Genomic DNA, 25243 nt, shown 5'->3' with positions numbered 1-25243 from the left:
TTCCATTCGCAACAGCGATACATTTGTCGGGATTTTGATCCCATACAGGAGGTCTGGAGTGTGTTTCCAGCGGGTGGTGCTGGTTTGTTGATGTAGAGGAGTGTGTTTGGCCTGAGTGACCCGCTCTCCGTGTGATTGATGCCCTCGTGACTTTGAAGTTTGTCAGGAAGAGCACGGAGTTCAGAAACAGTGTACAGTTGCAGTGAGCAGCTGTTTAGATGCAGTTCCACACACACGTGTGCACATGTAAACAGTGAGCTTCAACACATCTCGCACCATACTGAACATCTGGCTCTATCATTTACAGCTGGAAATAAACAGCGTCTGTGGGAACATTTAAAACTAAGAAAAAAAAATATGTAGGTGTATTTAAAATGGTTGTTGTGCTGTGTAAATATGACACAATTGGAATTTAAAGGGATAGTGCACACGAAAATGTAAAGTTTGTCATCATTTACTCTAGATTAGTGCTGTCAATGGATTAAAAAAAATTAACTAATTAATCGCACCTTTTTAAAAAAATTAATTGCGATTAATCGCATTTAAAATACTGAAACTTGTCATTTTGGCTATTTAAATGTAAAATTAATGTAAACGCAAGACAAAAACTATTTTAATTCAAAATATAATTGTTTATTAGAATTTTTGTTTAACTTGTAACACAGATTTCTTCATGTAAACAACATACCCACAATAAACCATCAAGATCCTGGCTTGACAGCCATATTTATTACAGAAATTAAAACACAGGCATGTTAATGACATTTAAATTTCAAAACAATCAATGCCAATAAAGAAAACATTGATTTCCATGTTGGATTCTAGGTGGACTGCAAAAAAATGCCAAAATACAGGAATTGCAGATATGGAAAATTATAATAATAAACTATAGAATACAAACTGTTGCACTCATTGTAAAGTTTTTTTGCTGTGAGTTGAGAACATTAGTTATAGAGTAGAAACAATTTTGCTTAATCCTCCTTTACATTCATCCAGTTGCTAAGACTAGGAGTATCCCGCAAGTGCACAGAGACTCCCAAATGCCCACAAATGAATGATAATTTCTTGCAAACCGGTCGTTAAATACATTGCACACCCCTCTCGCCCCTACTCAGATACGTCGCTCACTCCACCCCTGACACCCCTCAACGGGCCTGACACAGACACACACACACAGACAGACACACACACAACGCGCTGCAGACGTTTTGGCCCCAACGGCCTTCCATACTGGAGCGACTCCCCTCAGATTCAACACGCATGATCACGTTCATCAAATTTGCTTAAACTAAGCGTCCTAAAGTATTACTGTATTTCACAAGGATTCTGACACAGCAACGCGAAGCATACACTTTCGTTGCGTTTAATGAGGAAACACGCTAAACTTGGAGGCTCATGCTGAAAGGCAGAGTAATGCCCTGTCTTTGACAGCTCGCGACTTCACCAGACGTTCTGAGTACATTCACATAAGACACCAATACTCTGATTTTAATATGATTAAGATTATACTATTATTTAAATTCTACCGTGTAGCCTTAAAAGGAACCTTACCTTAAAGGAACACCGAGTCACGAAATGCGGAGGATTTTCTTTCTGTTCGCCATGCGGTATCAACTTACAACAGAAGTCGAAAGTTAAAAATGAAACACCCGAAATTGCATGAAACTCTGGATAACCTGTGATGCAACTAATTGTTTTATACTGGAACTTGCCTTCAAAAAGTGCTTCCTTGGTCTTATCCACATTTATTGCATGTTGAACACACGTCCACCACAACAGGAAGTAAAAAAACCTGAACTGCGTTAATTGCGTTAATTTATTTTAACGCGTTAATTATTTAAAATTATTCGCATGCGTTAACGCGTTAATTTTGACAGCGCTACTCTAGATTCTTTCTCATGTTGAACAGAAAGTTGGAAAGCAGCAGGCATTGACTGCCGTAGTATTTTTGTTCCTGCTATGGATGTCAATTGTTTTACTTCAACAGAAAAAACAAACTAATATCTATTTGAGTACATTATTTTTTTATGTGAAATATCTCTTTAAAAGGGCTTGGAAAAATAAGAAAATGTCTAAAAATGTGATATTCCTGAATGTTCGTAGTGTATGTGTGTGAATGGAAGTGTATGGGTGTTTCCCAGTGATGGGTTGCAATTGGAAGGGCATCCACTGGGTTTCCTAGTGATGGGTTGCAGCTGGAAAGCCGTCCACTGCGTAAAAGGTGCTGGATAAGTTTTCAGTTCATTCCATTGTCGACCCCAGATTAATAAAAGAACTAAGCCGAAAAGAAAAGGAATGAATGAATCTTTGAGCAATGACAACAGCGAGGTTTACAGTGTAGTTATTTAGTTAAAATTTAATCAAGATTAAATTAAGATTTAATCAAATTAATTAATAAATAATAATCAGTCAATGGTGTTTTATTTTCTTTATTTTGAGTAAATTATGAGTAAATTAAGATTTTGAGGGGAAATATCTTGGGGAAAAAATGACAAATTACAAAAGTTCTGGTAGCTGTTTAAAAAATGGACAGCCGTGGAGTTTCATTGGTCAAAATCTTAGAAGGATCTCTCAAAAGAGGTTTTGTTATTATTTTATCATTTTTATCCATATGATTTTTGAGGTGGCATTGAGAACATTCACTTAGTATAGAAGAAACTTTCAAAATAAATCATTAAAAAGAGTTCACACTTAGCTGATGATTGATTATAAAGCGTGTTTGGCATGCTGTCCTGGGAGTAGGGTTGTAACGGTATGAATTTTTTACGGTATGATAATCGTCTACGGTTTGACGGTTTCGCGGTATACGGTATGTTACAAATGTTACAAAATAATAGAACAGTGAAGCAAATTTGACTTTTTCCAAATAATATATTTTCAGTTACTATAAACAACACCACTTACAATGAACAAATAAAAAAATAAGAAAATAATAAATAATGTGTCAAAGTCCAAATAAAGTCCAAATAAACATGGTGCAAATCCTCAGTAAAAAATAGATATAAATATTTACTATACTATAAATAGTTACATAACGAAATTAGATTCAATATGGAACATCCTTAGGTTTTATGTGCCAGCATGGATATGGTTGTCTGTGGATATGGATTTGGATATGGTTGTCTGCAATGCAGACAAACAGCTGCACCTTCATTTGCGTCTTTTGAAAACAGCAAGAGCAGCAGTTCGTCTTTGCTGTGTCACTGTTTTGTCATGTTTCTGTGCTGCTGTGCATGCAAAAGTACTTAGTATGAGAATTATTTCATGCAAAACTTTTTTTTTGCGTTTTATTTAGCCGCGCATAAATGTATGCCTATCTCTCATTCCGTGTTGTTCAAAAAGCTCGTTTTTGGTCCACAAACAAAAGCGAAACCTATGCTTATTGGTTGTGATATAGCGAGTTTGAACCAATCTGGGCATGGAGGAGGGACAATGCATCAATGTATCATGTCTGGTTTGTCCGGAGACACAGTGACGAGCGTTTCTTTGTCAAATCAGCGTTGTCAAATTTTGATGACGTAACCGCACTGATTCCGGAGCCTCTGAAAGAGGCAATCCGTTTGTGTTATGTGATACAGCACTGGAAAGCTGAGATTCTCTTCTTTATGCCAATTGTATGAATTGTATGAATCAAATCAGCGGATCAAAAGTTATTAAACATTTAAGAGCAATACTTATTTTTAGCCGCGGGCGGCTGTCTCGGTCTTTAAGGGTTAAAACCGTTGATATGCAATTGTTCAAGGTATGATAATCGTGCACGTTCAAATCGTGGTAGACCGTCATACCGGTATATTGTTACAACCCTACCTGGGAGATAAGATCCTCGAGCCCGGGGCTCCCTCCCATTTGCAAGGTGAGAGGGGAGTTTGAGCTCAGGTAGATCTCGAGAACTCCCCTGCTGTAGTTGCTAATGAACAGATAGTGATTACTACTTACTAGGAGCATGTCTATGGTGCCAATTTAGATTAGTCAAATAAGTTAAGTTGCATGTATTTGGATTGTGGGAGGAATCCGGGGGAAACCTACGTGAGCACGGGGAGAAGGTGTAAACTCTGCACAGAAACGTCAACTGGCTTGGTAAGGGCTAGAACCAGAGATGTTCTTGCTGTGAGGCAACAGTGCTAACCACTGGGTCACCGTGCCACCCATCTAGGAAAGGAGGAGGAGTAGGGTGGAATGGGGGATTCTTCAATTATGGAACTGGATGGAGTTCATCAGTTCCATTATGGAGTTATATGGAACTGAGGGTATTTATAGTCGCTTAGGAATTGTCTGTTTGCCGCTTACTGTATAAGCAGGCGGGTCTGTGTGTCTGTCTGAATGATTGAGTGTGTGTATGAGCGTTTAGAAGGGTGCGTGTGTGCATGCGAGAACGTGTGTGTGTCTGTGTGTGTGAACTCTGACACATGACACATGCAGCTGTTGTCACATGTGTTGTTCTGTGATAAATGAAACTGAAGCACAGATTCAACCGTCGCCCTCAGATCACTGCGCAAACACACGTGCATGAATTCACACACACACACACACACACACACACACACACACACTTTATTTACTATTATTCTGGTGTGTATTGTTTTTTCATTCATTTTCTTGTCGGCTTAGTCCCTTTATTAATCTGGGTCGCCACAGTGGAATGAACCGCCAACTTATCCAGCAAATGATTTACGCAGTGGATGCCCTTCCAGCCACAACCCAACACTGGGAAGCACCCATAGATTCTCATTCAAACACACACACACACACACACACACACACACACACACTACGGCCAATTTAGCTTATTCACTTCCCCTATACCGCATGTGTTTGGACTGTGGGGGAAACCGGAGCACTTGGATGAAACCCACGCCAACACGGGGAGAACATGCAAACTCCACACAGAAATGCCTTGTCCAACAGGAGCTCGAACCAGCAACCTTTATGCTGTGAGGCGATTGTGCCACCCATTGAGCCACCGTGACACTGTGTTTTGTCTGTTCATGGTATATTTATGTGAACATTTTATCAAAGCCAATCTAAAGTGATCAGCGTGTCTGTAATGGGGTTGTGTGCAGATGTTCATTAGGTGAGTGTGTTGATAAGGTCAGCGAGGACTCATCTCTGTTTATCAGATATAAATATGACCAGCAGACGTGAGTTATGATGGTCATCTGAGATTGATTCTGCTCATCCGTCTCGTCTGACCTTTTTCATTTACGCTCAGTCCTGTCGAGCTGCTCTTCAGCTGTATTTATCAGTTGATATGAGAAATGTTTCACTTTATTAGTTATACGATGATTTTGACATTGAAAACTTCTAATTATAGAAGAAACTTTAAAAATTAACCATGATTAATCGCATCCAAAATAAAAGTTTGTTAAACATTACTTGGGAAATATTTGGAAAAAGAATTATAATTTCATTGCAGGACTAATAACTTTGCCATTAAACAAATATACATTTTACAGGGATTACAGGCTTGTGATTGCATTCTAATAGACTCTCACACTCAATGTCTTTGTTTTCATGAATCATCAGTTTTGAATGAATCATCTGATTAAATGATTCAGTGATCCATTCATAAGGACTCTCGCTGGCTTTGTTTCATGAATCATCTGTTTTGAACAAATCATTTAAATGAATGATTCAGAGATCCAATAATGAGAACGGTCAATGGCTTTGATTCATGAATCATATGATTTGAACAAATCATTTGAATGAATGATTCTGTGGTCCATTTATAAGGACAGTCATTTATTTTTTTCATGAATCATTTGTTTTGAACAAATCGTTTGAATCAATTTTTTTAATGAATCATTTGAACAAATAATTTAGTCATCCAGTCATAAGGATAGTAATTTGCTTATTTTCATAAATCATCAGTTTTGAATGACTTATTTAATTGAATGATTCAGTAGTTCATTCAAAAGGACAGTCACTGACTTTGTTTTATGAATCGTCTGATTTGAACATATCGTTTGAATCAATTTTTTATTGATCCATTCATAAGGGTAGTCACTTCCTTTGTTTCATAAATCAGCAGTTTTGAAGGAATCATTTGAATGAACGATTTAGTGAACCATCCATAAGGATAATAACTTGCTTAGTTTTCATGAATGATCAGCTTTGCATGAATCATTTGATTAAATCAATGATTCAGTGATCTGTTCATAAGAACAGTCACTGGCTTTGAGTCATGACTCATCTGATATGAACAAATCATTTGAATGAAGGATTTAGAAATCCATTCATGAGGACAGTCATTTTCTTTTTTTCATGAATCATCTGATTTGAACAAATCATTTGAATTATTTTTTTTTTAATTGATTCATTCATAAGGACCCTCACTGGCTTTGTTTTATGAATCATTTGTTTTCAATGAAATATTTGAATCTTTTTTTTTATTCAAATGAATCATCTGAACAAATAATTTAGTCATAAATTCATAGGGATAGTAACTTGCTAAGTTTTTATGAATAATCATTTTTTAATGAATCATTTGTTTAAATGATTCAGAGATCCTATCATAAATACATTTACTTGCTTTGTTTCACGAATCAACTGTTTTGAACGAATCATTTAAATTGATTTTTTATTGATTCATTTATAAGGACACTCACTGGCTTTGTTTCATGAAACATCAGCTTTGCATGAATCATTTGATTAAGTCAATGATTCAGTGATCCATTCATAAGCACAGACCATGGCTTTGAGTCATGACTCATCTGATATGAACAAATCATTTGAATGAAGGATTTAGAAACCCATTTATAAGGACAGTCATTTTCTTTGTTTCATGAATCATCTGATTTGAACGAATCATTTGAATTATTTTTTTAATTGATTCATTTATATGGACACTCACTGGCTTTGTTTAATGAATCATTTGTTTTGAACAAAATATTTTAATCTTTTTTTATTCGAATGAATCATCTGAACAAATAATTTAGTCATCCGTTCATAGGGATAGTAACTTGCTTAGTTTTATGAATCATACTTTTTTAATGAATCATTTGTTTAAGTGATTCAGAGATCCATTCATAAATACATTCACGTGCTTTGTTTCACGAATCAACTGTTTTGAACGAATCATTTATTTGATTTTTTATTGATTTATTTTTAAGAACACTCACTGGCTTTGTTTCATGAAACATCAGCTTTGCATAAATCATTTGATTAAATCAATGATTCAGTGATCCATTCATAAGCACAGACACTGGCTTTGAGTCATGACTCATCTGATACGAACAAATCATTTGAATGAAGGATTTAGAAACCCATTTATAAGGACAGTCATTTTCTTTGTTTAATGAATCATCTGATTTGAACAAATCATTTGAATTATTTTTTTTTTTAATTGATTCATTTATATGGACACTCACTGGCTTTGTTTAATAAATCATTTGTTTTAAACAAAATATTTTTATCTTTTTTTTTATTCGAATGAATCATCTGAACAAATAATTTAATCATCCGTTCATAGGGATAGTAACTTGCTTAGTTTTCATGAATCATCATTTTTTTTAATGAATCATTTGTTTATATTATTCAGAGAACCATTCATAAATACAGACACTTGCTTTGTTTCACGAATCAACTGTTTTGAACAAATCATTTGAATTGATTTTTTATTGATTAATTTATAAGGACACTCACTGGCTTTGTTTCATGAATCATCATTTTAATGAATCATTTGATTGAATGATTCAGTGATCCATTCATAAGAACAGTCACTTGCTTTCTTTCATGAATCATCTGATTTGAATGAATCATTTAAATGAATGATTCAGTGATACATTCATAAAAACAGTAACTTGCTTTATTATTGTAAATTATATTAAATCAATCCTTCAATTTGGGGAGATACATCTTTTCATGCCTTGCCTTTCCTAGAAAAGAATGAATCCGAGTCATATGCATGAACAGGATCACTAATATCTGGATGTGTGTCTTTGTTCTGTGGTCCAGCCACCATCACCAGCTCCTCTGAGAATGAGGAGCGCAGCGGCTCCAGCCTGGAGTGGAGTAAAGAGGGCAGTATAAGGAGCTGCGGTCAGCATGTTCTGGGACAGACGGCCACGCGGACAGACACATGCTCTCCGGTGGCCGAGGAGGAACCATCAGCGTCTGGGACAGGCTTACGGATCGTCCCCAACACCAAGAAGAACTCAGAAGGACCCGTCCAGTATACCACACAGAACCCGTCCAGCCTGATGATGCCTCGACCAAACTCAGTGGCAGGTAAGAGCTCTGTGATTCTTGAGCTGATGACTGATGCGTGACTGCTGGAATGAAGCAGAGGCTCATGGGAAGATGTTGCCATCAGGTCAAAAGTGTGTGTGTGTGTGTGTCTGTGTGTGGTGTAGATTGTGAGAGCTCATTATCAGGACACACATTCTTTCTGCTGTTGCTCTGTGAGGAAGCAGAAACATTGGGCAGCTGTTTTGAGTGAGAGTGTGTGTGTGTGTGTGCATTGGTTTTGGTGGTTTATAAGGACTGTTTTTTTATATAATTATATTGGTATGACCTAATTGTACTCTATTAAGGTGCTTTATAAGGACATGCTGGGTGTCCTTGTAATTCAAAACACTTCATAATCATAATTTCCCACAGGTTTCATGTGAGGCTTCTGTTTAGAGGTAGGGATATAATAAACAGTGGCTGTTAGGGTATAAAAACATCATGTCTGTGGATGGAGAGTCAGCAGAGTGTAAATGTGAGTGTGTGTGTGTGTGTGTGTGTGTGTGTGTGCGCTCTGTCTTTAGCATCAGTTCCACATTCCTCAGGCTGGTCTGACTGATCACGTGATGTTTCCCGCTCCTCTGTCTGCTTGGTGAATCTTGCAGAAGCATGTTGTATTTCTCACTCAAATCAACAGAAACAACTCCAATTAAATATATATTGTGACTATATATGAAGATTTATCTCATCATAATACAGGGTTTCTTAAAAAGTCTAAAATTTAAAAATCAAAATTGCAGGCCTTAAAAAGTCAACCCAGGCTCATTGTGGAAACGTAGTCCCGCGGACGTTTCTGGAGACCACGGAATACGTCCCGGCGGGTACGTACGGCTGCAGTTTTTGTTTTCGCGAATCTGCGCTTTTTCGCACTTCAGACGCCTCTCGCGGGCGCGAACCTGTTCTCGCGTGAACCTGCCGGAGGCCGCTGTCCGACTGACCAGATGATTGACTGCGCGACCGGCCAATCGGCCGACTCGCCCTCCTCCTTCCCTGAACCCAACTGATTTTACCGATCGACCCGCCCGCTCGCTTCCCTAAACCCGAGCAACAGTTCACAAAAGCCGTCCAAAAAAATAAAAGCCCTGATTTTTATTATTCCACCGCGTTTTCGGATTTCGCCGTGTTCTCACCCTGTCACGAAACTCGTTTACTTAATTTTTGGGATTCTGTTTTTGTATTACCTGATTGCTGGAACTGCTCTTCCCCGGACTCGAAACCGGTCGCCGGGTTGACCCCTCTCCGCATCTCAAGCCTGTCGACGTACACGCTGAGCTGAGTGGACAAACGGGTTGCAGCGGGGAAGCCCTCCACAAGGAGATAAGGCAAGCGCGAAAGGAAACAGCGTCACACCGCCCCGCAACGTTCGCTTGAAAAAAAATAAACGCGGCCGTACGTACCCCCCGGGACGTATTTCACTCTCTCCAGAAAAGTCCGCGGGACTATGTTTTCAGAATGAGCTTGGGTTGTAAAAAGTCTTAAATTCGCTGTTCTAGGTCTTAAATATTTTGCACAGGTCTTATTTTTCCGATGTCCATGTAACACTACATCTAATGCTCATTTTAGATGTTTTCGTGATGTTGTAGTTCTTTATTTCACTAGTCCAATTGTAATTTGCAGTATTAAAACTACAAATGAGACCAGCATGCTCATGCCTCAGTGCGCGCGGCGAATGTGACGTCATCGTTGTGTTTGCGGAGGTTTGCTTTGGGTGCCCGCGTCAGGATTTTGACTGCCGGAGCTCACGGAATGTCTTAAGCCTTGAGTGAACAGTTCGCGCGGCGCTGCTTTGATTTGAGTTGAATAAATATATATATATGCATTACGATAATATCTTTGTGCATATGTATAAGGTTATTCAGTACCAAAGCAAATTTTGGAACTTATCTAGCTAAAAATTAACTGACAATCACAGTCCAAAAAGTGAATGTAAACATTACTTTGATTAAGCTTGAACTTAAGACTTAGCCTGAGAGTAAACCTGCCCCAGACCAGGCTAGTTTCCCAGCATAATTATCCAGAGTAACTGAGTTTGAACTATCGTAATTTTGATTTATGAAACGGAATCCGCCATTAATAAACCTGACTACATCAAACCTGGCTTTTACTCTAAGCTAGGTTTATGGAACAGACCCCAGGACTGAGTGTTTGTTTGCAGTCATCACATATTAGTTTTGTTTTCTGTTTGTTTTTGCCTGCCATGTTCCTGATTTCAGCTTTGTTATTGTTGTTATATTCTGAGTGCTGCCTAGTTTTTGACCTTATGCCCGTTTTCGACTGTTTTAGATGCACTTTATGTGCCTGTTTGCCCCTGTTTTGACCATTGCCTGCTTACACGAATTCTCTAATTAAATTGCACTTGAATCCTTACCTCTGTTGTCCCTCATCTCACGCACGTGACAATCAGACCTTACAACAACTATTAATAGAGGTGTGAACCTATACTGGTCTCACGGTTCGGTTACGATTATCATGCCTTTGATTCGGTTCAATTTGATATCTCGGTGCAGCACGGTGCATTGACCATGCTTTCTATATACAGTGGTATATTTTAGGGGGGAGGCTATAACAAGCTGTTTGTATAAACACACAGACACACAGCACCACACTGTCGCTCATTCAAACACATACACAAACATAGACAGCACCAAACACACACACACGCACTGAAGCCCTCGCAACAGGGAGAGCTCGCGCTGAGCAAGCAGAAAAACTAAAAAAAACGTAAAAAAGAAGCACTTTTCTGACGGTCCCTTACTGAGAGCTTCTCTCAGCGTGAGGTCTCCCGGCTAAACACATATTGCGAGGGCTTAAACGGAGCAGTGCTTGTAATGTCGAGCGAAAAAAACATAACCAGCTTTGTCTTTCTGTAAGAAACACACTTTAGATCTTTTTAGGGTAAGAGGTTTTTGAGTTATTGCTGTCTATAATGTGTGTCAGGAATATCGAAAACAAAACCAACTGAACCGCGCTCATTTCAGGCGCCCCCCTGGATATACAGCGCCCGTAGCATTTGCCTATGGTGCCTTTACCACGGACCGGCCCTGAGTTGGCTGAGTGTTGTAAATACTCGCGCTCACCTCCCTCGCGACAGAGCGCATAGGAGATAAATGACGTCACTACATAATAACCGGTTATGATTATTACTGAACCGATAACTTATTGTCCGCGTCTGCATCGCGGTGCACCAAAGAAACAATTAATTTTGACACTCCTTACTATTAACATTTTTCATTTTTTTTAACTCATTCCTTAGTAACCCTCAAGTAAATCTATAGCTACTGAGTGTGAATATTGTTACGTCCCTGATGGTAAGTGTCTAGGAGTGGGAGTAACAGTGAAAAGTTTTAAAAATGTTGGTTGGGGTGAGTGTGGGTCAGTCCCCTGCCTTCATGACAACACACCAAATTCAAGTTAAATAATTTATTAACAAATGTACAACAGTAAAACAAAACTGGGAAGCAAAAATAGACTTCAGGAGGGGGAAAGGCCAAAACAACAAACAAAAATACACTAGCTAGTTAGGGAGTAAAACTGTCCAAACTGAAAGTAAAATTAAATCAACAATAGAAATGTACACTAACTCCCTAACTAAACATACACAAGAGAAAAAGGGTTTTAGAAATAAAATGGCACCCACCTACCTACGGCTTCCAAACACAAAGTTAAGCTGCGTCCCAAATGGCACACTATACACTATGCACTCATGCACTATGTACTTATGCACTTACACACTCAACAGGATAGTATATGTATGTAGTGCTGTCCCAAATGGCACACTAATGTTTTTTTACTAAGCGGAAATTCAAACCGTTTCCCTGATGACGTTTGACTGTTGCCAAATCAGTGAAATAAACGACTGAATTATTAAGTAATACCTGCCGTGAGTATTGCCGCATTTACCATCCGGAGGCGCTATAATCACTCTCGTAGGAGAAATTTGCTTTCACTATCCAAAATAAATAAAGTTATTCAACATGTGCGTCCGATCGCTCCGCCCCTTCCGCTACGTAAGCAAACCTGCGGTCGTGGAGTGCGTGAAGTGTTCATCATTACACACTTCATTTTAGTGGCTGAATGAGTGCATCATCCGGGTAATTAAAGTGCACTTATTATTTTGAGAGTTTTCAATGTGAACACACTACTTACACTATTTATACTACAAAATGGCGTAAAATAGTGCATAAGTATGCGATTTGGGACGCAGCTTTAGTTTTCCAAAACAGAGCTCAAATGGCTTCCGAGGCTTTAACAACAGATTTTAACTTCAACAAGTTAAACACAACAGCACCAATAATCTTTCTCAATAGAGCAACCAGGCAGGAGAGAGACCACACTCTGGAAGCAAGCTTCAATGTGGCTTGCAACTGGCAGGCTTTTAAGCTTGCCGGGCAACGAGTAACAGGTGCAATCAATCAACTTCCTCTCCTCCACACCTAGCTGAGAAACAGGTTGCAGGAACAGAGAGGGAGAGAGAGAAACCAAACACAATAATACATTCAAAACACCATGGAATGTAACAATATGTATGTGCATGTACAGTATGTTTGTGTCTGTGTATGTATATATATATATATATATATATATATATATATATATATATATATATGAGTGTGTGTGTGTTATTTGACCAGGCTGATGGGCTTATAGATGATTTTAGACATTAGTCTCGTCATTATTTGGGTCATATCTGTACTATTTCATATTTAATGTTGAATATTTAGTAGGATAAATATCTGCCTTTATCTTTTGCTTGCATCAGAATCTAAAGCTGATGTTTTGATGTTAGCAGAAGCTGTTTTGGTGTTTTAAGAGAGGTGTGTGTGTGTGTGGTTTATTTTGATGTCTGTGTTGTGGAAGGTAAGGTGCGGAAACGTTTCTCATAAAAAGCTGTCAGACATTAAACTAAGCGAGTCGACGTGAAGCAATAAACAGCGCTTGGCATCATAAAGCATGAGCAGTTGTCAAGGTTAGAGTTTGTGTGTGTGTGTGTGTGTGTGTGTGTGTGTGTGTGTGTGTGTGTGTGTGTGTGTGCGTGCGTGCGTGCGTGCGTGTGTGTCTGTCTGTCTGTCTGTCTGTCTGTCTGTCTGTCTTTGTCTGTGTCTGTCTGTCTGTGTGTGTGTGTGTGTGTGTGTGTGTGTGTGTGTGTGTGTGTGTGTGTTCACATTTTCATTTTGTACACCTGCTTGCTTTTACTCATTTCGCATCCTGTTTGGCCTCAGTGCATAAAGCATTCATCTTTACAGAGCGTTTGCTAGATCTGTAACCTCACTACATTCACAGCTGCCAATGTGATGTTACCACACACACACACACACACACACACACACACACACACACACACACTTAAACACACACATTACTGCTACTAATGGGAATAGAGGTATTTTGTGATCTTGGATGCAATTTATTTTCTGCTTAAAGAGCAGGTCACATGATATGTTCAAGTGTCCTAATATTGAGTTGAGTCTCCGACACCAGGCTTAAATGCATCTAAGAATGTGTGTTTAATATTGAAATCATGTTATTTGGGGACACTGATAATCATTATGGACCCATTTAATGTTATTTTTTAGTTCATTTTAACAGTGTTCTCTCTTTAAAAGAACATTCATTCATTCTCCTGCAGCTTAGTCGCTTATTTTTCATTGGTCGCCACAGTGGAATGAACCACTAACTATTCCAGCATATCTTATACATGGCGTATCCAGCTGCAACCTAGTACTGGGAAACACCCATACACTTTCGCATTCACACAAACACTCGTACACCATGGCCAATTTAGTTCATTCAATTCACTTACGAACATTACAGTTTACTCTGAGTGAGTCAAGAACCACTTCAAACAATTCAGTAAGTGAAAGAATCATTTAAATGATTCAAATGGCACTCGGCATTGAATAATCATTTATTTACAGAGTTTTTATATATTTGTTTATAGAGTAAACACTGTTTTAATGTGTTTTAGTTTTAATGTGTCATTCTGCTAGATATTCCAGAAAAATCTTCCTGTTTTTTTTTTTTAAACAGGACCTATTTAATATTTCTTGAAGTCCTCATTTACTCATGAAGTACTCTTTCCAGCCGATATAGGTGCATGTGCTTCTGTCTTAAAGCCTGAGTGTCCTCTGGCCTGATGATGTGATTGTTGGCTTTGTGACTCCTCTGAGAGGACGAAGGGAAGAACAGGACGGCATCATTAGGTGATGTTCACAGAGGACAGGTACAGGACGCATTGTCTTACAGACTCTGGACGGGTGCTGACTTTGTGCAACACAACATGATGGAGCAAAAGTGGAGTTAGGGCCTACTCACACTCTGCTATCCGAACTGTGCCCAGGCCCATTTCCCGGATCGTTTGAGAAGTGTGAGTGCTCTGAATCGGGCTCAGGCACAGTTTATGAGCGTCAAAAGTGGCTGATCTGCTCGGCAAAATATTGGACTGCGTGTCACTGCATCCAAAACAACTAAAGCGATATAACTAAAGAAATCTCCACTGTGCTAAGTGAAAGTGTTACTTAACAGCGCATGATCGATGACGTATGCGTGCCCAGGCCCGAATGCGATGTGAATGCGGGCCGTCGGGGGAGATGGGATGTGGGGCAAGCTTGCTTTGGCCCAATTCAAGGCAACTGTACATACTGTAGTCTGAGTACGCCCTTAGATTTGCAGTGAAAGTTATAGCAGTTATTGAATAATGAGATCCAATTTGTGAATGTGTTGTTCCAAAATGTTCGAACTAGTAAATAAATCCACTTCAAAGACTCATTCTTGAGCTAGCTGCTGTTTTGAGTCACTTATGTTGAATTGGCAACTCAGTTGCTGTCAGTTTTAATGATTCATTTATGAACAGATGGTTCTTGTTAATTGAATTAATTCTTTTTAAATGTTTGTACCAGTTAAGGTTCAAGTCATTCATCAGACAATATTTGCATCATTATAAGTGGTTAATTAAAAAAATATATATTATTACCATCTAGTTGGAACCACTTCATCAATAAGCAGATTTGTGTCTCAGCTGTTTAATTGAGCAAATGCGAGTTCTTTTGCGTTGGCTGGATGATCACTGATTCATTCATGATACAGGGTTTCCGCAGCATCCTAAAGCATCAAAAATTAAAAAATGTAAATTTTAGCCATTAAAAAGTCTTAAATCTGCTGTTCTGTCTTAAATATTTTTGCACAGGTCTTATTTTTCCGATGTAACGCTACATCTAATGCTCATTTAAATTCTTTTTTGTTGTTGTTGCTTGGTTTTCCTGGTGTTGTAGTTCTTTATTTCACTAGTCCAAATGTATATTGCGGTATTACAACTACAAATGAGACCAACATGCAACAGCCAATCAGCTTTCAGTTATTGAACTCAGACGAATGGGACGTCATCGCAGAGTTTGCGGAGGTTCGATTTTGGGTGGACGCGACTTAATTTCGGCTAAAAAATTTTTGAGTCTTGAGCGAATAGTTTGCGCAGCACCATGCTTTTATTTGAGTTGAATATGAGTCACTTTGAGGAGATTTTGTCTGAAACAGGTACACCTATACAGACATATATGATGAGCATTAACCAGATGAGCATTAATTCTTAGCTAGAAATCACAACAGCAGTGGAAAAGGAAGAACGTTTTTGTTAAAAAGTTTGGAAAAACCTGAACGATAAGTATGTTAAAACCAAAAGAGGTCATGGCAAAAGTTGGTAACTGGAAAGGAATATTTGAACCTATCGGTTTACAATATACCGATGCCCTGTTTCTCCAGGTTTTATTGGTGATAATGCTCAGGAATGTTGGACCATTATTGCCTTTTTTTTCTTATAAGTAGAGGACAGAAACTAACCAGCCAGTAATGTGAGAATTGTTGACTGGGCAAATTTTTTAATTAAATTTTTTTTGCTTTTATTCTTTCCATAATAAAAATACAATTGTAGGGCAACCCATGTCCTGTAGTCATTAATATTTAACTTTAATAGGGAAAAATGTCCCAGAAATGAAAAAAATCAAGTGATGCATCAAAGTTTAGTTTAAAAAAATATAAAAATAAATCTTGAAAGGTTATAAAAATCTTAAAAATCATTAAAATAATTTATTTAAAAAAAAAATGTGTATATATATATATATATATATATATATATATATATATATATATATATATATATATATAGTTTTAAAATCTTGACTGATATTAATGATACTACGTATTTCCGGAAACTTCCTACTTTGTTTATCCGTCTGACTTTACGGTGGCAGTCAGCGAAGGTGCGCGATACCTTTACATGTTTGTTTGTTTTTTCCTGTAGTTCAATGATGCATCTAACCTGTCTTCAGCACTGTTCAATTTGTGCGTGTTTTTGATATTGTGATATAGGTCTTAAAATTTAGAATTGATGGTCTTAAAAAGTCTTACATTTGACATTATGATATCTGCAGAAACCCTGATATAAAACACTGTCTACTTCTGAAATTGCCTGCTACTCAGTAGGCACTACATTTGAATTTGAATTTACTACTCGTCAATTAGAAAAGTGTGTCTTATACAATATGAATTTGAGCAGAATGAATGAAACTTGGACGTGCTACATCCGCCATTTTGTCATCATCACGTGACCTACCCGCTTCACTTCCATTCGCGAATACTCCCAAATGGCTTTGTGGAATAGCGTAGCGTTCATTGGATGCGCACTTTAGTATCTTTATGGAAGTAGTAGATCATCCGGCTACTTCTTGAATACTGTTTTTCAAATTCTATGAATTCGGACAAACTACTCGGCTCAGATACTGATTTTAGTGTACTATATAGGATGGAAGTGTGTAATTACGAATGCAGTCTGCTAGTTTGAGTCGTTTCCATTTAGTTGAAAGAGCTCTTAAATCAGGCCATATGATTCATAAACAAATTGTCCCAAATATAAATTCCAGATGAATTTTTGTCTAAATCCAGTGATCAAAAACCTAGAAATGTCATGGAAATTCATCTTTAAATACAAATGGTGACCCTTCATACATTGTACTTCATTTTTTATTTCATGCATTTACTTGTGTTTAGTCTTATAATGTCAGATTGACTGACACTGGTAAAACATTGACCTTTCAACACCAAGCTGACTATCACAGTGATGTTATTGCAATATTTACATATTTGATAATGGTATTGAATAAAGCTTTAGTGGACGAATACATCGAGATTCAGTTCCTTTCACAATATATCCTCAGTATATATAGTCTAGTTGAATATAGTCAGTATTTCCTATAGTATTTTTTCTTCTGCAGAAAGTCTTTGGTTTATTTTGGCTACAATAAAAGAAGTTTTTAATTTTTTAAACACCATTTTAAGGTCAATATTATTAGCCCCCTTAAGCAATGTTTGTTTTAGATGTCTACAGAGAACAAACCATCGTTATACAATCACTTGCCTAACTACCCTAACCTGCCAAGTTAATAAGGGTGTCACGATCCTCCAAATCCTCGATTCGATTACATTTTCGATTCTAAAGTCACGATTCGATTTTTGATTATAAAAAATTAATTAATTAATAACGAATTAATTATTTGTAGCCTACCGTTTAAACTACCTGACTTGCATGGTCTTTGTTTTACCCATAAACAAATCATACAGTAAATGAATAAAGGCAAGTTACACACATAATTACCACCTGTCAATCACTTTTTCTGCGGGACTCGTGAATAGGCAGTGATCTGTGTCGTTATAATGGCGTCGGTAAAAAAGACGCACAACCAACAGCAACCAGCCAACAGTATCTGAGGTGTTCGCTAAAATGACTAAGCACATGTGTGAAAGTAACTACTGACCCGCTGACTGCCTTGACCCGCTGTCTCGAGCGCATGACAATGTGTGTGCGTCTGTGTCTGTGTGTGAATGTGTGTGTGGTCACGTGATGAGCATTTTCAGCGGTAGTGAGAAAGGAGGGCTGCTCAGAAATGCTACACGCCAGTGTGGATGTGGATCATTGTCGTTCTAAAATGCCATTTAAAAACAAAGATGCCTGAGTGTGTATTTTTCGCGAGCGGATTTGCAACGGGTGCGGGGCGGAGGATCGCGATGCGCCCATCGTCTATCATCCCAACCGTAATACGTACATAGCAGAGCTTGCAAACTGTGTTTTTTTTGGTCGACAACACGAACGTTGTCAACATAACTCACTGGAAATCCAAAATGCTTACACACCGGCGACTTCATTGAAAGAGGAGAGGGTTTAAGCTCTGTCGACGGGTCTCCTGCATCTGCAGTTTAACAAGCACTTCAACAAGCCTGTTTTTTTCCCGCTTGGCAAGCCAAGCTGACGTGACATGGGGGCGTGGCAGCATCGACGATTCTATTTTTTGATTCGATAATCGAAATTGAGCATAAATTTCGATCGATTTCGATTAAAAATCGAAATCATGACACCCTTACTAGTTAAGCCTTTAAAATAATTTTAAGCCGAATACTAGTATCTTAAAGAATTTCTAGTCAAATATTATGTGCTGTCATCATGGCAAAGATGAAAGAAAGAGAAATGAGAAATGAGTTATTAAAACTATTATGTTTAGAAATGTGTTTAAATCGTCTCTCCGTTAGGGAGAAATTGGAGGTGGGAATACCAGGGGGTTAAAAATACATCTGTACAGGTATGTGTGTGCTTTTTAAAGCTTGACAGGCTGCATTTTGCTGTTTCTTTGTGATCTGTTTCTTCAAGTGTAAATGCCGTGGAGCTTCTGCTGCGGCTGTTTCAGTCGTGACTCTACAGGATTCTCCACCTCGGTGAATAATCATTCCCTTTAATTCCTGAGACTGAACTTCATTTGTGTCCAGGCAACCGATCCATTTACTGGACAGCTCATTAAGACCACACTGAACTCTCTTACTCTCTGTCGCTCGCTCTCGTAGAAAACAAAGAGCCCATTTTAAGCTCTCAGATATTAAAATGACTCACAAATCTCGCTCTTGTCAATCCTCCACGGCTCTGCTAATCTCAATAATGTCGGAGATTTCATCTGAAACTTTTCACAGATTCATTTTTGTCTTGAAGATGAGAAAGTTAGAGCATCCAATAAGGAACGGCAGTTTGTGGATTGTAGACAGGCAATGTAAGCATGTCATTCCAATGTAGAGCTGAAGTGTTTACTGATATACAGGGGTTTGACCATGAATCTGAAACTCTTTCCAATTTAGTGTTGGAGGTTTAATGGCTGAATTCGAGCAGCCTGGTGACCAATATTCATTGATTGCTCATTCTACCAGTAAGAGATTTAATTAGCAGAGAAATAGCACAATTTTGCCTCAAATATTGCAATGCAGAGTTCAAAAGAGGACAAATCGTTGGTGTGCATCTTGCTTGCAATACAGCAAGTCTTTGTGGTTATCAAGCGCCGCAGTGTCCAGAGTAATGTCAGCAAACCACCAAGAGGAAGAACCACATCCAGCCGCAGGGCTCGAAATTAACCTTTTTGCTTGGTAGCACTGGTGCTCCTGACTTTACAAATGTAGGCGCATCAGCCAAAATTTAGTCGCACCCACTAATTATGAGCACCGTTACTACAAGTGTTATACAAACATATTTATTGCACTTGAAATCATCAGTAATCAAACTAACAAGCAAAAATATATATGCATGCGTGAGGACAATATGTCTCAACGAAATCCCGTTATCACAAGAAAAGACACAGAGCGCTCACCGGCCCTGCACACACTGCTTGACATGAATGAATCTGTTAATGATATAACTGTGCTGTTCTCACGGGTGCTGTCTGATGTTACACTGATGCTTTTGACATGTACTGTACCTTATTATATGCATGCGTCATGTTAATAGAAATACCGGTCTTTTTTTCATGAGTAGCGATGTTGGTTTTCTCAGTGTAAGCCCGTTTGCGATGGTGTACGTGGTGTTCAATTTGACATATAGCTGCCACTTACACGGCAGACAGCATCTGGCAATTATATGAAGGATTAAACAGAAGCTCTCGTGCTAGATGTGGCAAACAGTTACCTGAAAACTCCATCCCACAGACTTTTCATAGCAGACTTGAAGCCAGTGGAAGTCTTTTACCCACTCTTGGAAAAGTGTAGATGGTGGATTAACATTCAGCACATGATCACTAGTAAGATGTGTCATTATTTGTAACTTTAGATGTCATGGTTTCTAAAACTAAATCTGTCAGTGTTATCTTCATTCTCATCTTCAGCGCTTTATCATTTTTCGCGGTAGTTGCTCTCCCTGTCATCCCAAGCCAGAAGACATTGACTGAGTGATTGACAGCTGATATTTCAGTGCTAGAGCAGTGGTGGGCCAATAAGAAGAGCGCGAAGGCGGGGCAAGCATTGCAATTGTTTTAAACCATTCCTGAGCGCTGCGTTTCGCATTTCAAGTGCAGAGATGCATCTGCGTGAATGTCTCCCGAGTCCGCGCATGTGGTGAACATTTTGCAGTGAATGCACACAACAATTTTATGCACTAGCACAAATGCTCCCAAATATATTTTGAGGCTGCATAGATAAAATTTTGAGCGCATATTTGAGCCCTGAGCAGGAGAAACTGGATGCAAGAGTAAGCCGCCTCTGAAAGGGATATCTGGGTGCTAACTCCGATGGTATCCATGAAGATTTAAATGTGCACCTCAACTCTCTTTTTTCCACCAAAACTGTTGGTTGGGAGCTACACAGGGTCAATAAACACGGCCAGGCTGGTCAATGGTGCCAGCAGTAAAAATAGTATGCTTTGGACAATGTGAAACATGTATTGTTCTCTGTTGAGTCCACCTTCACTGTCTTTCCCACATTCGGGAGAGTTATAGTGTGGAGAAGCCCCAAAGAAGTGTACAACCCAGACTATTGCATGCCTAGAATGAAGCATGGGGTGGATCAGTGATGGTTTGTGCTGCAATATCATGGCATTTCCTTGGCCCATTACTCGTGCTAGATGGGAGCATCTCTGCCAAAAACTACAGAACCATTCTGGAGGACCATGTGCACCCATTGGTTCAAACATTGTACCCTGAAGGTGGCTTCGCAAGTTTGTACATTTTGTAAGATCAAACCAAGGGAACCAAAAATAATCAATCAGTTTCTTCAGGGTTGCAATTATTTACACCATTTCAGTTGTAATCTGGAGACGTTTCTTGTGTGATGTGAAGAGCTGCTGAGCTGGGTTGCCATGTGGGTTCGCTGGCTGTAAGCTTTGTCCTCACGAGGCTTGGAGTGGAGTGTGGATTTTCAGTTCGAGGCGGCAAATAACTTTAGTCGTGTTGACTTCTGCTTTCATGGCGCCCTAAACTTAAATAGACTCTCGACACAAAGAAAAAGAAAGAAAGGTATTGGATATGGGAATGCTTGAGCTGTTCTGTTAACCCATTTCTGTCAGGGTTCGAGTCGGTTAACAGGACCTAAAGAGAAGCTGCCCTGAGCTGAAACAGAACAACTCTCCCTTCTCTCCTTTTCTCCGTTCTCAGGGGCGGTCTTAGTCACAAGGTTATTATAGTTAATGAAAAAGAAAAAACTGAAATTTTAAATCGTTCTCGTTAACTGAAATAAAAATTAAAGCGAGAGTTTAAAAAAAGTAACTGGAACTGAAACTGTATTGTGTACATACAACACTGAAACTAACTAAAATTACAGCAAAAACCTCCTTCGCTTTCATCTTTGCAAATGTATTTAATACATACTATTAATGTATACCTTTTTTTTTCAGAAGTCTTTTATTACGCACACTGTCCCGTCAATGTGGAAGAGTTCAGTCATTATCCCTCTCCCCAAAAAAAGTTAGTTGTAAGGAGAACAATGATTATAGTCCGGTAGCACTTACTTCTATTGTAATGAAATGTTTTGAAAAAATCATGATTAATTTCATAAAATCAGAGGTGAGTTGTTTTTTAGACCTTTTCCAATTTGCATGTAGGAGCAAGAGAGATGATGCTATGATAGCAGTGACTCATCATATTAATAAACATTTAGTCCAGGGGTCTCAAACTCAATTTACCTGGGGGCCGCAGGAGGCAAAGTCTGGGTGAGGCTGGGCCTCGTAAGGGATTTCACAAAAAAAAGTCCTCAAATGTCATTATTAACAGTTTTAATTATTTCTTCTGAACATGAAGTGTCCTGAACATTAATAGAAGATTGAGTGAAGATTATGAACAGTTCTTCTGAACATGGCATCTTTTGCCTACTTCTTGCTGCCAGAGACTTGACAGCGCTTCTTCTCACAAATCTGAACCACATTTGGCTTTAGAGCGGAAGCAGTTGAGACCCTCAGTATGGCTTGAAGATGATCATCATTAAGTCTAGACCTGTACTTTGACTTATTGAAGTCCTAGGGAAAAAAGTGGGGGAACTCACTCAAAACTTTCATTCCCTCACCTAAAAAAAAGGCGTATATATGTATAAATAAAACACCCCCACCCCACTCCAGTCACATCAGTCTGTACCAGTCTGTATCTACCTATAATATCAATATATATAAGATGCAGGGCAGGCACGTGCACACATAGGGCTCAACCTGTGCAGAGCACATGCCCTTTTTAGTCTTGCATAGAAAGTGCCCTTCCAAAATGATCAAAAGTGCCCCCGCGACGCGACACACCCTCGGTCCCGCCCTTCAGTAGGCGCGCGATAACACCCCTCTTGAGTACGCGCGCTACAACACAGCTGATCAGAACGCGCGCGACAACGCGCATTGAGTGACAAGCGCGCTGTGTACGGATAGAATCAGCGGAGCGGGGAGCGCTCTCTCTACCGGCTCCGCTGATTCTGTCAGAGTACAGCGGTCGGCGCGGGCCACAAAATATTGCACTGAGGGCCGCAAATGGCCCGCGGGCCGCGAGTTTGAGACCCCTGATTTAGAGGATCCAAACTCACATGCGTGACTTTTATTTGTTGATTTTAGTTCAGCTTTTAACATGTTGCAGCCACATCTTTTAATTAAAAACCTGAATGATTTTAAAGTTCATCCATTATTAATTAAAGGGTATTACTCTTTTCTAACTGATCGTAGGCAGCAGGTTAGTGTAAATGGTACAATTTCTGAGCCAAAATTTCTAAGTATGGGAGCTCCGCAGGGCTGCGTTAGCTCACCTGTTTTGTTCACGCTGTATACAGATTCATGCAGATGTTCTTATTCTAATAATTAAATTGTTAAATTCTCAGACGATACTGCCATCTTAGGGTTGTTGAAAAAGTATAGAGATTTATCTGAACATTTTTCAGAGATTGGAAGATTTGAGAGTTGGTGCGACGGCAATCTTCTAGATTTGAATGTCAGTAAGACAAAAGAGATTGTGTTTGACCCTAGAGGAATTGGTGATCATAGGCATGCGACCATCAAAACTCAAACCATCACACAGATCACTTCATATAAATATCTTGGTGTCTTCTTCGATAACTCAATAAATGGCATATACATGTTGATAATCTCTGTAGTAAGCTTCAGCAACGACTGTATTTTTTACGACGTCTAAGAATTTATGGAGTGGATCAGAAATGTATGATCATGTTCTATAAGACTGTGTGTGAAAGTTCGATAAGGTACGGCACCACAGCTTGGTTCGGCAACTTGTCTGTGCGGCTGAGATCTAAAGTAGTTCGTTTAATTCACACTCCCTGGAAAATTATAGGTGTATCAGAGCTGACGTCACTGCAGGATATGTATGAACAGGAGGCATTAAGGTGTGCTAAACAAATTGTTCGTGACGTATCACATGTTCTGCACGAGGAATATGAGTTGTTACCCTCAGGGAAAAGATTCAGAGTACCTTACTGTAGATTAAACAGATATAAAAATTATTTTTATCCTACGAGCATTAAGCTATTAAATAATAGTGGTGGCTTAGATTGAGAGTATTTAGTTTGCTTATTTATGTGTTTATGGAGTGAGGCTTGTAACTTTTATTGAATTATCTATTTGTGTTTTGTATGTTGCATTGTTTTGTCCATGTTTGTAATGACTGCAGCTGGGGGCAAGAGCCCAAGACAAATTTCCCTAACTGGGACAATAAAGTTTTACCTTACCTTACCTTACCTTAGAAGTAAATCTAATTACTTTGTGCTACCAAGTGTTTGACTATAGCACCTCAGAGTCTGTAATCCTGCTGTCATTGGCCAGGTTCTCCTCCAGTTAGGTCTCGCTGTTGCTAGTTTAACTAGTTGTAACTAGTTTATACAAATCGAGTTGAATTATTTGAAAGGATCTAGCAGACATCAGTGTTCATTTCTGCTTCTGCTCTTTCATCTCAAGCTAAAGTTTGACGAGAATCTTGCTGGTATTTAGTTAATTAAGCTGTCAACATTTATTAGTCGTGGACAGGTAACCGTTAATAGCTGCGTAGCTGAATAATAGCACATCTGCTTAGCATCTTCCCCCTGAGTATTAGGGTTTTTACACCACAATAATGCAGTAATGCAGGTTAAGTGTGTGTTCAGCTGCTGTATTTTGATTAAACATTTCCATCTGGCTCTGTGTGCTTGTGCAGAGCTGGGTTATGATGTAAGAATTAGTTTCAGTGTTTGTGATTTAAACGTCAGTCACAGAAACTGTTTTAAAGCCGATTCAGTTCTAGGATTCAGTCCAAAATAGTTAATTATTGAGTAGGGTTGTAACGGTATGAATTTTTTACGGTATGATAATCGTCTACGGTTTGACGGTTTCGTGGTATACGGTATGTTACAAATGTTACAAAATAATAGAACAGTGAAGCAAATTTGACTTTTTCCAAATAATATATTTTCAGTTACTATAAACAACACCACTTACAATGAACAAATAAAAAAAAAAGAAAATAATAAATAATGTGTCAAAGTCCAAATAAAGTCCAAATAAACATGGTGCAAATCCTCAGTAAAAAAATAGATATAAATATTTACTATACTATAAATAGTTACATAACGAAACTAGATTCAATATGGAACATCCTTAGGTTTTATGTGCCAGCATGGATATGGTTGTCTGTGGATATGGATTTGGATATGGTTGTCTGCAATGCAGACAAACAGCTGCACCTTCATTTGCGTCTTTTGAAAACAGCAAGAGCAGCAGTTC

At 38.7% G+C, this 25243-nt stretch overlaps 1 protein-coding gene and 1 long non-coding RNA gene across 9 annotated transcripts in view; both read left to right on the top strand.

The window, feature by feature from the left end:
* Positions 1-25243, top strand: part of LOC147835440 (uncharacterized) — a 456431-nt gene that overhangs the window by 167232 nt on the left and 263956 nt on the right. The window lies entirely within an intron of this gene.
* Positions 1-25243, top strand: part of tanc1b (tetratricopeptide repeat, ankyrin repeat and coiled-coil containing 1b) — a 326871-nt gene that overhangs the window by 174552 nt on the left and 127076 nt on the right. For all 8 annotated transcript variants that reach the window (XR_015499911.1, XR_015499912.1, XR_015499913.1 and 5 more), the window contains one exon: positions 7954-8226. Coding sequence is in view for 5 of the 8 variants with exons in the window: in XM_087268444.1 (XP_087124570.1) it covers positions 7954-8226 (273 nt within the window). In the remaining 3 variants the exon portion in view is untranslated. The remainder of the gene's footprint in view (positions 1-7953; positions 8227-25243) is intronic.

This window comes from Danio rerio, chromosome 9 (genome assembly GCF_052040795.2).
Source record: "Danio rerio strain M-AB ecotype USA chromosome 9, GRCz13ab, whole genome shotgun sequence".
Lineage (NCBI taxonomy): Eukaryota > Metazoa > Chordata > Actinopteri > Cypriniformes > Danionidae > Danio > Danio rerio.
The sequence above is the reverse complement of the archived record's forward strand: the minus strand, read 5'-3'. Positions and strand labels throughout refer to the sequence as shown.